Below are 16,489 nucleotides of genomic sequence, written 5' to 3' on the forward strand. Positions count from 1 at the left end.
TGTAAAATGTATTACTGTATTACTCTGTAAAATGTATTAGTTTCAGATATTTTGTTTTATCTAATTCTTTCTCATGGAACACAGAATCACCTAAGGTAATTTTTGGGTTGCTAAGAACAACATCAAATAAAAATGTGGAAATGGGAAAGAAAAGAAAAAAAAAAAAAAAAAGGAAAATAGACTTTTATTTCTCAGTCCAAAGATAGAAATAAAGATGCTACATCTGAATGTTTATTATTGGTTATCTTTAGTGTCACAAGACTTGGTTGCCCTAACATACAGGATTCAGGCTAACTTTTCAAAAAAAACCTTTCAGCCTCTCTGTTGCAAAATGATATACCCAGTTTTCTACCCCTAGATATTATGATAAACTATATTGGAACTGATGCCACAGAAGTCCTTTCTTGGGTTTATTTTTTACTTCTAACAGGATCACCAGCATTCAGGAATAGCAAGCTCTGGGAGAGTTTGCTCGTGGGCAGGGTTGACAATTCCTTTATTAGAACCAGCACACTTCAATAACTAAATGCTTTCAACTTTCTTTAAATGGTATTAAGGAAAAAATATCCTGGAGGCATTATTTTTAAGGGGGACTTCAAACATTCTGTGAGAAGAAAAAGAAATGCAACACATTTGAACACCAAGGGACTTGCAGTGAAAAATCTGATAAAGTGGAGCTATCTTTTGAGTTTCAGGGTTAAATAATTATTAACCACAAATCAGGGATACAGTCTACCAAAATTTCTAAGGCATTCTGGATTCCTAGATTAGATCAGCAGTTGCCAGATTCTACAATAGATCTGTTAGAAATAAGTTAGTTGAATTACCTAGATTTAAAATTAACCGTTTCATTTATTCCTCTGAATTCAACATACAAAATTCATTATAATATTTGCATGGTGTATAAGAAAATCCTGGGTTCTTAATCATTTTTACTATATAGACTTAATACTCCAATAATTCAATATTAGAAATTTTAGAGTTTATATTTAAAAGCAGCTGTAAGGCAAGCAGATATGCAACAGTAAATCTGCTCATCTTGAATTCTTCTGCGAGTGGTCTGTTCTGGAGGTCATATAAAAGAGATTCTTTTTTCCAGCTTAAACCTGTCTTTTCTAAATAGATCTCAACCTGATCTCATTTAATGCTTTGATGCCTGGTTTTTTAGTCATTATACTTGCTGTATTACATATCAAAAGGACTCTTGAGAAATTCCCTAGAATTGATAATTCTAATTTCTTATGTATAGCTACTCTATATTCACTCTGAGGACAGCAGGATTGTATGCTAAACCACGAATTGTAAAAAATTGATCTCTTTGTATATAGGTTTGTATTAAATTGAGATACTTTATTTTTTTCCCGTTCGTTGCTACACATGGGTTCCTAGTGTCAGTTTGTATTTGGCTGCTTGAGCATATTAAAGTTTTGCTAGTGCTTATGATGTTCTTGCCAAGAGCGCTCTTGCAGCAATCTGCACTAGAACAGTCTTTGTGCCAATTACTTCAAAAAGTACACTGTTATAAAACCCATTTTTATGGCTACTTTTTCAGGTTGCAATGTGGTGGTTTCATTCATTTTCTTCTTTATCCATTTCTTAAGCAAGTTGATCTTCAAATGCTCGTAAATTTTGGATTATGAAAAAAATGCATTGTTGATATATCTAGCTGTTAGTAAGCTCCTAAAAAAAAAAAAAAAAAAGAGTTCAATGATATTAAAATAAAACCTGGCATGTTGAATTACTGCATGTATTTAAAATATACTGTTTTACATTAGAATATTTGGAGCTGCTATGGAGGTGGCTGACTATGATAGTGGATTTGCAGTTGTATTTGGAAAAATAAATGAAAAAATAGAATATATAATAACTCAGCAATGTATGTTTTGCTAATTTTATGAAGCTAATTTCTGGAGTGTTGGCTCCACATCATCTTTTATTTAGAGAAAAATAGGTAATCTGTTACAATTAGTAAAAAATCATAACATGGAAAATGAAGGAATAGTAACATATTTTACAACATAAATATGTTTTTGAATGGAGGATTTTAATCTCACAATTTTTACTGCACAATGCTATACTAAATAATTATTCCTAACATATTATCCTAAATAATAAAGCAAAGGTACTGTTCTGTAATAGAATAAAAAGTCATCCATACTTAAGGATCTGATAATGTTGATATAATGCTATCCAAAATGCAGCTATGTTTTTTATTAATTATTCCTGAGCAACTTCTGGTCTTGTCTGTTTCCCAGATTGTTACAACTTCATGACTCTTGAAAAACCACCTGTTGTACACTCTTGAAGTTACCTTTTCTATTTGTAATGGCAGTTGTATGCCTTGTTTCTCATATAACAGTCTTCCATTACTTCTACAATATGGTTGCAGTTTATTGTTTAGATAACTCTTACCTAGACACTTCCAGATCAATGAGCTTCATGTGATAGGTGTAAGGTTGGCAATTTCAGGTTCTTGTTTTGATTTTGCTCCTTTGGAGAGTTAGAAGGTGGTCCTAATCACCTTCCCTGTAGTTTATTACCTAGTGAGAAAGAAATGGGAGATAAGAGCTTGTGCATCCTGAAAGGGAGAGTTGGAATTATGCATTCCAAGAGGTTTCTGTATGTGATCAAAACACTAGTTTTTATGCAGAAGACTAACTGTTCTTTGTGGTGTACCTGAATGAAAGTGACTCTGGCTATTGTGCTTGCTACTGGAATCAGTAGTTCTTATATGCAATAAATAATACTCTTCTTGGGTCCTTTTTGGTATTGAGCAAGAGCTATGAACTGAGCTTGCCAAGCCATGGTGCTTCTCACGTGATGCCTGTCTTTAAGTATGCAGTGTGTTTGAGGTCTCATAAGGATACATTTTTAAAACCCTTAGGATTAGGCTAAATTCTCTTTCTGTCTGTTCTAAGCAGTGAAATAGCTTTTGAATCTTATTATTTGGAGGAAGTGATGTCTGGGGAGAGTAGAAAAGCCAAGAGTGTCTCCAGAAAGTAGTACTGACTTTTTAACAATAAAATACATCCTGAGACCAAATATGCTGTTTAAATGTAAATGTCATTTCCATTTACAAACTGTCGTTTGCAGGTGTATTTGAGGGGATTTAAAATGTACTTGCAGGTGGTAAAGAGGCTATTGACCTTGAAACTACATATGTGTTGGGAATAATGTTTGCCCTCCTTGAAATCAGGCTTGAGTTCTTTGAAAAGATGCTCAAGACCACAAGTCCTAACAGTGGTTCAGGTAGCATTCAGTGCAAAATTGAATTAAGACTTAGTGCATTTTACTTTCAGAGGTGTTTCTCAGGATTCAGAGATTATTTCCTAGACTCTTTTTCTTAGTCACCGTGGTTCAGAATGGCTGACTGATGACTGGTTTCCTTTGTTCTGGTGCAAACCTGATACAATAGGACAAGGTTTATGTGTAGAATCAATATCTTTCATTAGAGGAACCGCTGTTGTCTGGAAAAAATAAAAGTTCTGGGTATACAAGTGCTTCTTAAAGAATAAAACTGAAGCAGCAAACTTCTGAGCCAAATAAGAGTTGAGAACATTTATTATAAGTAGACATGTTATTCTGTTATGCTGTCCAGCAAAAAAGGTAGGTGATGTTATGAAGTTGGAGGAAAGAAGATATGATGCTTATCTTGGAATGGGAAAGAGACAGTGACACAACAGAAGCATGCATCTGCAAACTTCTTTATCTGTGAGGTAATTCATCAGGTTTCCAGACATGCAGGAATCCCCAGGAGTGGCTACTGGGCATGTGCAATCTAATTTACATGACACATGCTGCTAGTCCAGTGTGTCCTTTGTGTACTAAAATAGCTCTCCATGTGATACAGAATTGATGTGTGTGTACAGCATGTTAAATGCATGTGAGACACATCAAACTGGTGTATGAATCAACATACTGCAGCTGTAGTAATATGCTATTTTCAACACCAAAATGGCATGCTCTGTGGGACTTCATATTAGGAATACTGCAGTGTTAATTGAAATGTAGTAGGTCTGAGAATGGAATATGCAAGTATTACTGAAACTGCAAACCCATGACCTTACTGGACCTCTTTGAACCTAACTGCTGCTGTATAACAAGGATAGGCAAGTTTCACATTTTTCTAAACCTTTCCAGAAGATTGGAAGAGCAGACCCAAGATTAGGAGAGATGACAAGGCAGCAGAACTCCAGAAGTAAATGACTTCTGACCATAGGAAGACAAGCAAATCATAGAATCACAGGACTATATAATCCTTAGAGTTGGAAGAGCCCTTTAAATGTCATCTAGTCCAACTCCCTTGCAATGAACAGGGACATCCACAGCTAGATCAGGCTGCTCAGAGCCTGTTCCAGTCTTGGCCCTGGAAGTCTCCAGGGACAGAGCATCCACCACTTCCCTGGGCAACCTGTTTCAGTGCCTCACTACCCTCACTTCTTCCTTAAGTCCAACCTAATTCTACCCTCTTTAAGTTTGAAGCCATTTCCCCTCGTCCTGTCACCACAGACAGAATGAAAAGAATCTAAAGAATCTGTTCCTTCTTTCCTGCAGTTCTTCTCTAGATACTGACAGGCCTCTTGCCATCCAATACTCCTGAATCCTTTTTGGCAGGACTGTGCTCAATCCTTTTACCCTCCAACTTGTATTGACAGTTGAGGTTGCCTCAACACAAGTGCAAGGCTTGCACTTAAAAGTGTTGTGGTAACTGCAGAGGAGTACAGGGAGAGAAGACAACACTGATAGATAAAGAAGACTATACTAATTGTACTGAAGTTTGGGCATGGTTATAGTTTGATGTCAGAAAAGGAGACTTTTTGAGACATGGCTGAACCACAGAAACAACAGGTGACTGTTTTCTTTGAAAAGCTCAAAGGAAAGCCTGTTTCCAAATGTCTGATTTTAGTTTAGAAATCACCTGAAACCATTTAGGCATGCTTTATATTATGGAGTGTTAAAACACATCTCTCTAGTGTTACAGGCAAGTTTAGAGATAGGTGTTCACACGTCTGTGAGTATATCAGTAAATAAATATTCCAAATATATGGCTGCAATTTCTAAGGTTCAGCCAATTTTAGCTGTTGAAATTAACAGTATTTTAAAGGTTTAGATGTTAATTTTGGAAAGATACAATAACACCTTTGAAAGACCAAAGCAAATATATAAATTCTTGATAATCACAGTTCTTTTTGTTAGGAGGAAGAAATGTATCTGTGAGATTTTCATAAGACAGTCGCATAAAAATCCAGGCACACAATCTGTATTAGGATGTTTCATACATGACTTGTCAAAATTTGGATTTAAACTATAATTTTAAGGTTTCAAATTTAATGTCTCATTAAGAGAAATGAGGTGGAGGGGGAATTTTTTCCAGTGTGGTCATTTCAGTTCAATAATAAATTGGCATCGTCATTCACACAGAGAACAAAAGAAGTAGTTTAGAAATTTATTTCTAATGGAAGTTTAACTTTTGAAGAACACAGAGATATCTGAAAGGTAAAAATCACAGATTTTTCATGCTTCCAGGTTTTTATTGCCTCTGGTAATACATGTCCTTACTCTTACATCACATGTATGTGAAAAAAATAGATGTAATATTTAAAGACGCCTTTTGACAAAGAAAATATTTCCATCTCTAGAGGTGAGACTTAGCTTTAAAGGATGATGAGCAGTTTCCAGATGTGTTTTTCAAGTACTGGGCTTTCCTTTCCTTAAGTCTTGAGAAAGGAAAGGTTTTATCAAGGTCTTTGTGATGCTCTTGTTTATAATGAGAAGACATTAGTAGAGTACATCTAAGTGCTTATTGCTAACAGATGACTAAAGAGAGCATATGGCAGGGAAAAGAAATATATATTTGTCCAAGCAGTGTGGCTTGTTAACACTCCCACACTCGCCATAAATTGTGTATACATGTTCATATAATATTTTGAAAATCTCTTTTCTAATCAGCTAAAAATAAAAGCCAAATAATGCTTTTTTTCTCTGATATTAAAGTGTCAGGCAAAGTTGATTTTTTTAACAAAGCAATTAAGCAGTACAGAAGATTTTTATAGTATTTGTTTTGCTTCAGTCTGACATTTTAGAGCAGGATATGTGTTCTATTTATTTCACAAGGTTACCAGTTTTATTGTTGCAGAATGGTATTTGGTTCACCTATCTGTTTATCCATGTACAAATATCATACAACATTGCAAGCAGTAATACAGGTTAGAGTAGTCTATGTCAAATCCTAATCTAGATTAGGACATAAAGTTTGTTGTGAATTCCCTCCACTTCTATATGATGAAAGTATCAAGGAAGTAAATAGTTTGCAAGCCTAAAAATAAAAATAAAAAAAAAATAAAATAAAAAAAATGTTGCAGCCCAGTCTATCTTTCATTAAGTTACCAAAAAAAAAAAAAAAAAATTACTAATTTCAGACTGCCCTATTCATTTAGGAGATACACAGAGAAATGTTGGAGAAATATGTATAGCTCTTGACATAAAAAGTTTCTGATGATCCCTTTGGTCAAGAATATAGCATTCACCCACCTTTTATATAATCAACAAAGCATAGTATCACTACCTAACTGTGACATCTAAATGTGACAATCCTCTTATATAGTATTACTAGAAGAAGAAAGATAATTATAGTATAAAGGTGGATTTTGATTGTTCAGAAGAAAGTATTTATAAATAAAGCAGCATAGAAGAGCTGCATTTTGTTTTGCTTTTTAGAATGTTCCTATCAAAATTTTGTTGAATATTTACATCTGCATCCAAGTATTGGACTCCATATAGCAGTTTATTCTTGCAATTTAACTTCATTAAAGTCATTATACTGATTTAGAGTATGATAGACTAGTGCTTTGGGATTGAATTATAAAGAGATTAATTTTAGCTACTGGCAATAATTGACCCCATAATTCCTATCACCCCTAATCTCAATTCACATGAACCAATGTTAAAAGTGGCAATACTCACAATGTGGGCAAGGTCGTGACAGCTAGAATTGTTTTTTACTACCAATTAGATTTCCCACTTGGTGAGTTTAACTAATGTCATAGGAAGGGGTTTCAGGCATGGAAATAGGTTTTTTTGAGACACACAAGCACTAGAGGTGATGAGCATTTTGTTGTACGTTTCCCAGTCTACAGAATTAGAATGCAATTGAATGCTGACCCATAAAGTTTGAATTCACATGGGGATTTAGAACCTGTCTTGGTCCATGAAAGAGCTAGAAACAAACAGTAATTTGAATCTGGAAGCAAACTTTCTTGAAACTCGATGATGGTAAAATGTGATGTGCCTAGCATGTTTGGAACCATCTCTGATGGTTGATAATGCTACATTTGTGGTGTACTTCAGATGAGGAACCAAAATGAAGGAGTGAGTTTTAATTTAATAGATGCTTGTTCAAAATCAAATCATGTTGATATTTAGCTGCAAATGACATACAGACTTCAAAAAGTACAAGGAAAAGATAAATGGATTTTAAGTGTGATATATCTTAAATTTTCCCCTAAGTAATAGTGCCAACTTCAAACACATTAGCATAACAGTTTTCTGACAAAACAACAGAACAACAATACTTTTGCATAGCACTTTCAGCATAAGATTATTTTTCACATTATTACTAGTTATCCATCAGCATTTTTCCAAGTATTTACAGATTTGTGTTTCTGGAGTAAGCTGAAACTGAGTGATAAAATAAGACAGATAATGATAAAAAGCATATGTATATGCAAGCCTAGCTAGAAGGAGCAAAATACACTATTACTGCCCCTCCTGTGAAGTTAATCCTATTTCTTTTAGCCATTTCTTCATTAGTTTATGAGGTCTGGGGGGGAAAAAAATAAAAATGTGTTTGAAATGGTATTTTTGCATCTTGCCTTTAGGTGCTTCTACAAATATTCATAGAATAGTTCGCTCTTGGAAGGTACATTAAGTCTGAGTTTAGGCAATAATTACTTCTAATATGAGTGGTCAGAAATTTGCATTTGAAATGGACAAACAAAACAAATAAGCACTTTTCTCATTCTTATTCACCATACTGGCTGAAAAGTAAATTAAATAGCAAATAAAGGAGAAATTTTAATGATCGGGTTTGAAGTGGGGAAGGGTGGAGAAGGTAGGTCAGAAAAACTTCAAGGCTCAGATTATAGATGTGCTAGCGTTAATTAGATTTGAATTTAGATGCAGTCTTACTCATGAGCTTCTCCTTCACTTAACTATCAATCTCATCAGAAGTATGCAAAGGACTTGGCTGCTATCTCTGTGAGATGAGTGCCAGAGGACATGTAACTACATCCCAACTCTGCCCCCTCCCCTATACTAACCAACACTTCTGCAGACCTCTGCGTAGCAAGCAGTGAAAGCGACTCCTATGCTCTGTAGTCCTGTTCTTCATGCTGATGCTGGAACGCGCTCTGAGGATGAAAATCTGGAAGAGCCTCCAACAGCCAGTTCTTAAGACACCTCATGCATTTGTACAGGAACTGCAGTTTGCATTTTCAGTTTGGTGCTTTTATTCTATTGAAAAAGCAACTCGTGTTTTTTCCATGATAGAATTACTGAAGGAGTGAAGCTGTAACTGTTGGATTATTCTGTATCCAGAGTTTCAGCTTGTTCCATTTCATTCAACATTCTTAGACTTTCATTCACCAGGAGTACAACTAGATCTCCTGAGCATCTCCTGGCATTGTCTTGTAAACAGGGAGAGAAACCACCAACCCCTAGAATCTTCAATACATACACAGCGCATTAAGCAAAGGCATTAAATTTCGACCAGCTCATTAAAAGCTTACAATGGATGCATTAAAAGTAATAATCTTTTAGTCTCATATTCAGTTTCAAAATGTTAAGAAATTAACGCTCCTTTTCTCATTTCGTTATTTCAGTTTTCTCCCCTTCTCTCCTTTCTTTTATTGGATTTCTAGGGGTTTCTTCTGTTTTTATTATTCTCTTTCTGTAACCACCACTACAATAAAAATCAATAGCACAGGAGTTCTGAGTTTTTATTTGATGAATGTGAAACGTTTGCCTGTGATATATATATAAATATATATATATACTTTATTTTATTTTGCCATGAGGACATATTGACAGTCAATATTAATAATCTTAAGACTAATACTGGAAGTTAATTATTACAATTTCTGGCTGTGATAAGTGTTTTATAGGATATAGTAATTATATCTTTAAAAGAAACTGATGTCGTGGTCACATCCAGAATTCACTGGAGTTTCTTTTACTGTTTTTGTTTTTCAGGTGATTCATATAACAGGCCGCTTACGTCTGAGAGTGTCACTGTCTCACGGACGGACAGTACCCAGCCAAATCATGGGACTTGTTGTCGTTGCTCATGCTTTGCCACCTCCTACAATTAATGAAGTCAGGATTGACTGCCACATGTTTGTCACTCGTGTGAATATGGACCTCAATATCATTTACTGTGAAAATAGGTACAGATTTTAGCTCTTTTTTCAATTGTTTTACTTCCACATATTCTTTGTTCCGTTGGCTTAGTAAAAAGTTTTGAAATTTGTGATTCCTGCAATGTCACTCTGGTGTTGTTTGAGAGCACTGGGTTCACACTTGTTGTCATCATCTCCATTACTGTTGCATTCTTAGAGTGTAAATTAAATACTGTGTTTTGAAGGAATTGTTCCTGAATCAGGGGAAGATAGATCAGAAGAGCTTCCTTTAAGCTTTCCTTGCTTTTTACAATCTGCCACTGTACCCCTCAGAGGCAAGATTCAGGGTTGCTCATATGACTTATATGGCTGTCCTTACACGCTCCCCTGTCTCCACAAGTCCTACTTTATTTACGGTTTCCTGGTTTTGAACAAATTTGTAGATTACAACACATTGTGCTTAGTGTTTAATGGAACTGAAGCACAGGTGGCCTAGATAGTAGGCGAGGAGAGGTGGGAAAAATGTTGATTAAAATTGTTTAAGGACGTATTAGGAAAGGCAGCAGTGAAATGGGAAGAGGCGTTGGTGGGAGAGGGGGCTATGTTTAATGTAACAGGGACAAGCGATTTAGGAAAGCAGACAGAACTTAAATCCAGCTGTCTACTCCGTATGGCTAGGGCATCAGGAGTGGCAGGATCTCCACGTTTGGGGCAGGAAAGTCCTGCCAGGACATTCAGAGCCCATCTTGCCAGGAACAGTGGGGCCAATGGCAGCAGCGCAGCCCTAGCCTGGGGCACCGGGCACCTCCATGGGAGCAGGGCCAGGCTGAGGCCAAGCCAGGTCATGGGCCCTGCGAGTGGGCTTGGCTCAGCAGGGACCATGGTCAGGCAGGGTTGGCCTGCAGAGCTGAAGACAGACCTTGCTGCAGCCTCTCTGGGGTACAGGGTGATGGCACTGGGCTTCCATGGAGTCCTGGGCCTGGGCAGCATGGGGAGTCTCAGGAGGGTAGAGCAAGACTGTTAATGCTTATTGTTGCCATAGGGACCTTTAAAAATAGATATAAAATGTAGAGAACAGGTATTTAGAGCAGAATGAAGGGATCTGAGAAGGAAGATATAATAAGGAAGTTTGAGTTCTGTTGATGGAAATCTCAGAGAAAAGCCACAGAACTCTGTCAAGAGAACCCGTCATCAAAAAGTAGAACAAGTGAGATGACTCAGGCAAGCTTTTCATGTGACTGCAAAAATTGCATGTTATAAATAAGAGTTCAAGCTCTCTGTTATGAGCAATAATGGAACACCTCTGTTCAGAATAGTACATCAACATAAATGCTTTGTTGAATCAGGACCTTACACAATTTACAATAATTTTGAGTTTCAATCATGAGTATATCTTTGCTGTCATGTTGCTAAACTGCCACAATAATAATATTAAAAATATTGTCTATTACAGAGAACATTTCATCTAAACTTCCAAAGTATTTCCTAAAGGAAAATGTATTATTCTCGTGTTTAAGTTTGGAGAAATTGAGCCATAGTAGGTGGTTTGCACAAGGTCACACAGAAAGTTTATAACAGTACAAAAATTTACACTGGCTTTTTGCCTGTGATTCTACCCAATCAGTTTCTAGATTCTGTATAGTCTGGCAGCTAATGAAAGAGCTCTGGGGTTTAGCAGTAGGATCTAAAAGAAAACTTTAGCCTTAGTATGTGATTTGACTGTGACCTACCGTGGTGGTAATGGAAAGCAGCTACCACTGCAGAGCTCATCAATGGCCTCTGTGAAATGAATTTCTGGTATCTGTCCAGTTCCTAATTAACAGATTTCCTTTTAACGAAATCACATGCACTTACTGTTACCTTTGCTGGCAACCTCAATGGGAAAAAAAAAGCCAGGAATGGAATGGATGTGGAAAATGAACTATTCCATCAGGTCAAGTATGATATAAATTTTTGGATTGTGTTAGAAATATTTACACCTCTGCTTTCCATTTGGCATTTTTAAGAATCCTACACTGTGTGTGTTTGTGTTTAATTAAACAGTTTTTTCAAACTTTCCATGTATTTACATGTAGCAATTAATCCTTAAAATTCCTTGAGAAAGGCATCACTGAAAAACCTAAAGTGCACCACACATGGAATGCTGTTTGGTAATCACAAAGAAAGAGCAAATAACATGGTAAACTATGGTAAGCTAGCTGACTTACTTATGCAAGAAAAGATTGAGCATAATAACATTTTTCATTAGAAAAAGTAAAGACAATATCATAAAGTTGCTTTTCCCCATCTATGATGGATTTCTTATACAGTAGGGTAGAATGCATATGATGATTCTTGAATTTATGTTGCAATAGTTACAATTTTAAGCCTCAGTGGCAGTGTTAAAAAAAATTATAAAAGGAATTTCAAATAGTAGAAACTCTTCTGCCAGGACTGAGAGGTGAATGTTAGCTCAGTGGGACAGCGGGGTTTCCACTGCTGAAAAATAGTGTTAGATTGGCAGGACTTAAATTTCATAGCAGGTACAAAGTAGAAGACTATTAAAGCTGGAGGAATGGAAAGGGCAAAAGAAGGCAAGGAAGTAACTGAACAGCTGATATGAAGCTGTCAGATGAATTATCTGGGCATGTGCCAAGGCCATTCTCTGACTCAAGGAACTTGGTATCTCTCTTCTGGGGCTTAGAAAAGGAGTTTAAGTATCATTTCCTGAATATATGGGCTTGACACCTGGCATTTGGGGGCAGCAGGGAAATTCTTTGTGGTGTAACAGTAGTGCAAGTGCAATGCTGATGAAAACAGAAAAATAGATCCATGCTGGGGAAGCCATAAGCATTATTTATGGAGCAGTGGGGAGTTACTAGCAACAGCAGGGAGTATAGAGCAGAAGCCATGCTACTTAACCAAACTAAATGCTCACAGTGGACCATTGGATCAGCGGGGGTGAGATCAACAGTACTCCTAGTTTTCCAAGCGGTTGCCCGATTGCAATAGCGGGGAGTGAGACTGACATAAGTCTTTGGGTGCATCTTGTTACTTTATTCTGAATGAAGATATCTGCATCAGAATCCTGGAGTCAGTGCAGAAACTAGTCAACAACTGTTGACGTCCTTTTGAAACAAGATTGGTTAGTACACTGGCTCTCTCTAAGAATTAATATTTTATTCTGTGATTATGGAATGGAGATGTAAAATTCAATATGTCAATCCATGTGTCTGCTATCCAAATGTGGAATTCATGTCATCTCAACTTCACCACTTAGTGTAAAATAGTCTAGAATTTATTTCTTAGTCAGTGGAGTGAGAAAGGCACCAAGAGGACAAGCCATCTTGGACTATCATAAAAGAACTAAAACCAAAATAAAGAGACCGCTGCTAGAAGACAGTATAAATCTGTGTTTTTAGTATCAACTCGCTATATATCACAAATATAAGGGGTTTGGCCTGTTGGTATGACAGTGGTTGCCAATAGTTCCTTAAGATGTGCAAAAAGAGTCTTGTTTACAGAGATTCAAGTGCAAGTATCTGCACATATTTGTCCTAATACAGCAAAGCACATATCTCTATCTTTAAATTTCAGTTATGTTAATAGTCCTGTAATTCAGTGGAACCATCAATCTGTTCACAGGTAAACTCGTACTTATGTTTTAGAGGATGGAGATCTGCCTATTCAGCAGAACTGAGTTCCTATTATCTCCCTGTTGCTTAGCATTTTGTTGGGCTGAGAGCCATAAGATCTAGTGCTCTAAAATATAACATTTCTTCCTTTCCTCTCCTTTAGTGATCTATTTTGCATCTTAGATACTTTTGATATGAGTGTCCTCTTTGATGTAATTTCTTTTCCTTCTGGTTTTGGTGTCATTGCTTCTCAATGATCATCATACACATCTCTAGATTCTTTCTGTTTCTTCTTCCATATTTTTTTTTTTAATCTAAAGAAAAAAAATCCTTTATCCTTTACATGTCTGTTTTGAAGAGCTGTTTCTTAATATTTTCTTAAAGAGTTGCCTTGCTTCGTTCATTTTTAAGCATAAAAACTTTACAAAAACACAATGCTGCATAGAAGCAAAATACATCTGAGTCAAATTTACCAGATGTAAGAATGATAGTCCTCCCTGTGAACTGTAGCAACCATAGTCTGGGTGTGTCATAGGGCTGTGGCTGTGACGCTGCACAACCCATTTCTCCCCTTCTACAACACAACTGCTCCCATACTTCTAGCTGGACATATCTGTGCTGTTAAATAACACAAACGTGACAGTTCAAGCTGTCATATCCTTCTTTCCCTGCAGCCTCTGGAACAATCATATGAGGACCAGGAGTAACCAAACTCTCAGTTCTTTCAAAGTCTGTCAAGAGACTGTCCTTTTTTTATGTACTAGTCTTCTCCCTGAACTTGAAGCAGAGCCATCTCCTAAGAGAAACATAATATTCCTTGACCAAAGAGAGAACAAAATATGCCAGTGAGGAGAGTATAGAGCTGCGAAGAGGAGAGGCTGGAGCTTTTGTTCCTGTTCTATGTACTATTTACACACTTGGTTTTGTATAAAAAACAAGATACGGTCCAGAGGACAGGAAACTTTTAATGTCAGACTCCATTTTCTTTGATAAGGTGTCTTATCACTGGTCAGAGATCCTAAATCCTTTGCTTGATGGCTGATAATTCACTGTGCAAACTAAGTAGCATAACTCAGGAGGAGTAGGGCGTCCTACTACCACCATCCCAGACTTCTTTACCTGATGAACGTCATCATCTCCATGTAGATGACAGGTAGAAGAGATATATTTCAACTGTAGTTTGTGATGATCAGTAGATGGGTATCCCTACATGGGTATCCTGCATCTGGCTAAATACTATAATACTAAACAGTCCTTTGACTTCAACATGCTCTGTCATGCAAGTGGGACAAGACTGTTGTGTTTTATGCTAAACTTGACCTGACAATCTGGCAAATCTGAGTCCATCTGTTTCTCCTGTGACAGTTTTGCAGGGGTTTAATAGTGACAATGCAGCCAATCAGTGCTGCTGTCACACTATCTAATATTTCATCTCTCTCCATCCTCCAGCCTTCCCTGTCTATGCACTCTCAGATAGTTTTGCCAGTCAGTGCTTCAGTGGACTTTAGGAAACACTTCTTTACAGAAAGGGTGGTTAAACACTGGAATAGGCTCCCCACAGAGGTGGTTGAGTCACCGTCCCTGGATGTTTTTAAGAGTCATTTGGATGTGGTGCTCGGAGATATGATTTACCAGATGGTTGTTAGAGTTAGGGTACCATGGTTAGGCTGCGGTTGGACCTGATGATCCTTGAGGTCCCTTCCAACCTGAGAAATTCTATGATTCTATGATTCAGGGTTCGTGCTCGCCACCTCTGCCTGCTGGGAGCCCCTTGGACCTATGTGGTCCAGTTTCTGTTTGATCTCCTCTCTGGCCTGTACTCTGGATCACAATTCTGTTGTTTCAGCTGTCTGGTTCTATCAAGACATTTGGTGTTTTTTACAACTTTCTTAAATGGATGCCTATTGTGGCTTACAACTGTGAAGTGGGCTTAAACCCAACCATTATAGCATGCTTTAAACCCTAAGGATTATTCAATTTCTAGAAAAAAATCTTACTTTTAATTGCTGGTTTGTGCAAGGCATTTTCTAAACGTTTTATTTTCTCTACTGCATTTAAGAGCATTGTCATTTTGGTACTCAATGACAGAAGTTTGCACATGCTCACAGACACAAAGGTCTGAAGAATAGATTTTAAAGTCTCTATGTGCAATAAACAACAAAGTCCCAGTTGAAAGGGTCCAGAGTGAAAGCTGAGCTCCCAAATGAATTAGGCTAAAAAAGATAACACCCTGAGGCATCTGTATGTCTCAGCATTTAAATTATATCCCTTGAAATATCAGCTTGGACTTGGTGCCAAGAGATGGTTGAAGATCTCTTTCATGGATATACGCAATAGAAGACCAATCTGTTTAAATGAAATGTGTCTCTAATCATTTGTTATAAATATACTATAGTTTTGCTTTATTGTGCAATTTTGAATCATCGTGGTCCTTTAATAAAGATTTTGGATTGTTGCAAATGTTTTACAGCTTCATGGAATTATATTGTCTTGGTGTTACACTACAAGAAGAATAGGGAACAAAATAACTTTTCACTTATTCAGAGGATTATGTGACTTCAGGGTTTTTTTAAAAACTGATTTCTCTTTTTGCTTTTAAGGCTTCCTCTTCTTAGTGCAGGTATATTCTCTTTGAATTTATAGAAGAGACTTCATGACATTATTATAGTGGTGAAAAAATTATTTTGCAGATTTCACTTTCTTAGCCACTTTACAATTATTGCATTCTTTTCCTTCTTTAATTATAAATTTTATTTTTTTCCTTTCTAGGATTAGTGATTACATGGATTTGACCCCTGTAGATATCGTAGGAAAGAGATGTTATCACTTTATTCATGCTGAAGATGTGGAAGGCATCAGGCATAGTCACTTGGACTGTAAGTACCTCCATTTTTTGTCAAAATAATCTGCTATCAGATTGTTCCTGAACCACTGTTTATATTTCCTGACTGAAAGCCTTCATCTTGCAGCTGCTTTTTTTCATCACAGAACTTCATAGGGGGTAGCTCAAATTTAGGTTTTTGTATCAGTTATTTTCAAGTCTTTCTATAGATACTTAGCATAGTTCACATATGTTGGAATAAAACATTGTATTTGTGTTACTAGAGTTTCCAGCAGCTGTTCATGTACGTGTTCTGTGCATCATTTTACTTCCTCAAAGAGGTATTGCTTACGTGAGAAACCCCTTTCCCACACAGAAAATGAACTCCTCTCATTGTTTTTTTGTTTGAGTTATAACATGGAGGTCAAAAACCAACATATTTGGGATTTCACCAGATTGTTCAGTACAGAACTGAGCTACATCTTCACCAGTGTTTAAACCACCCAGTGCATTTACATCTAAACTACCCCAATCCCTGCAGCATCTAAGTCCCTGTTATTTCCACGCAGGTAGTATCTGATGATCAGGATGAGGGAAATACAAGTACAAAAACGTTTCAAGAGACAAACATTATCAGAGAGCATGTGTCTGTGTATGGG

The 16,489-nt window shown here is 36.8% G+C and overlaps 1 protein-coding gene and 1 long non-coding RNA gene across 6 annotated transcripts in view; one reads left to right on the top strand and one right to left on the bottom strand.

Annotated features, from left to right (window-relative positions):
• Positions 1-16,489, top strand: part of NPAS3 (neuronal PAS domain protein 3) — a 596,956-nt gene that overhangs the window by 556,800 nt on the left and 23,667 nt on the right. For all 5 annotated transcript variants that reach the window (XM_090141311.1, XM_090141312.1, XM_090141313.1 and 2 more), the window contains 2 exons: positions 9,250-9,443; positions 15,779-15,885. In XM_090141311.1, the coding sequence (XP_089997437.1) occupies positions 9,250-9,443; positions 15,779-15,885 (301 nt within the window). The remainder of the gene's footprint in view (positions 1-9,249; positions 9,444-15,778; positions 15,886-16,489) is intronic.
• LOC149917855 (uncharacterized) overlaps positions 1,573-16,489 on the bottom strand; it is a 58,870-nt gene continuing 43,953 nt past the window's right edge. Inside the window, exons 2-3 of the long non-coding RNA XR_016466967.1 lie at positions 2,413-2,540; positions 1,573-1,680 (exon numbers count right to left, since the gene is read on the bottom strand). This is a non-coding gene — a long non-coding RNA (uncharacterized LOC149917855). The remainder of the gene's footprint in view (positions 1,681-2,412; positions 2,541-16,489) is intronic.

Source organism: Phasianus colchicus, chromosome 5 (genome assembly GCF_987193195.1).
Source record: "Phasianus colchicus chromosome 5, bPhaCol1.hap1.1, whole genome shotgun sequence".
Classification (NCBI taxonomy): domain Eukaryota; kingdom Metazoa; phylum Chordata; class Aves; order Galliformes; family Phasianidae; genus Phasianus; species Phasianus colchicus.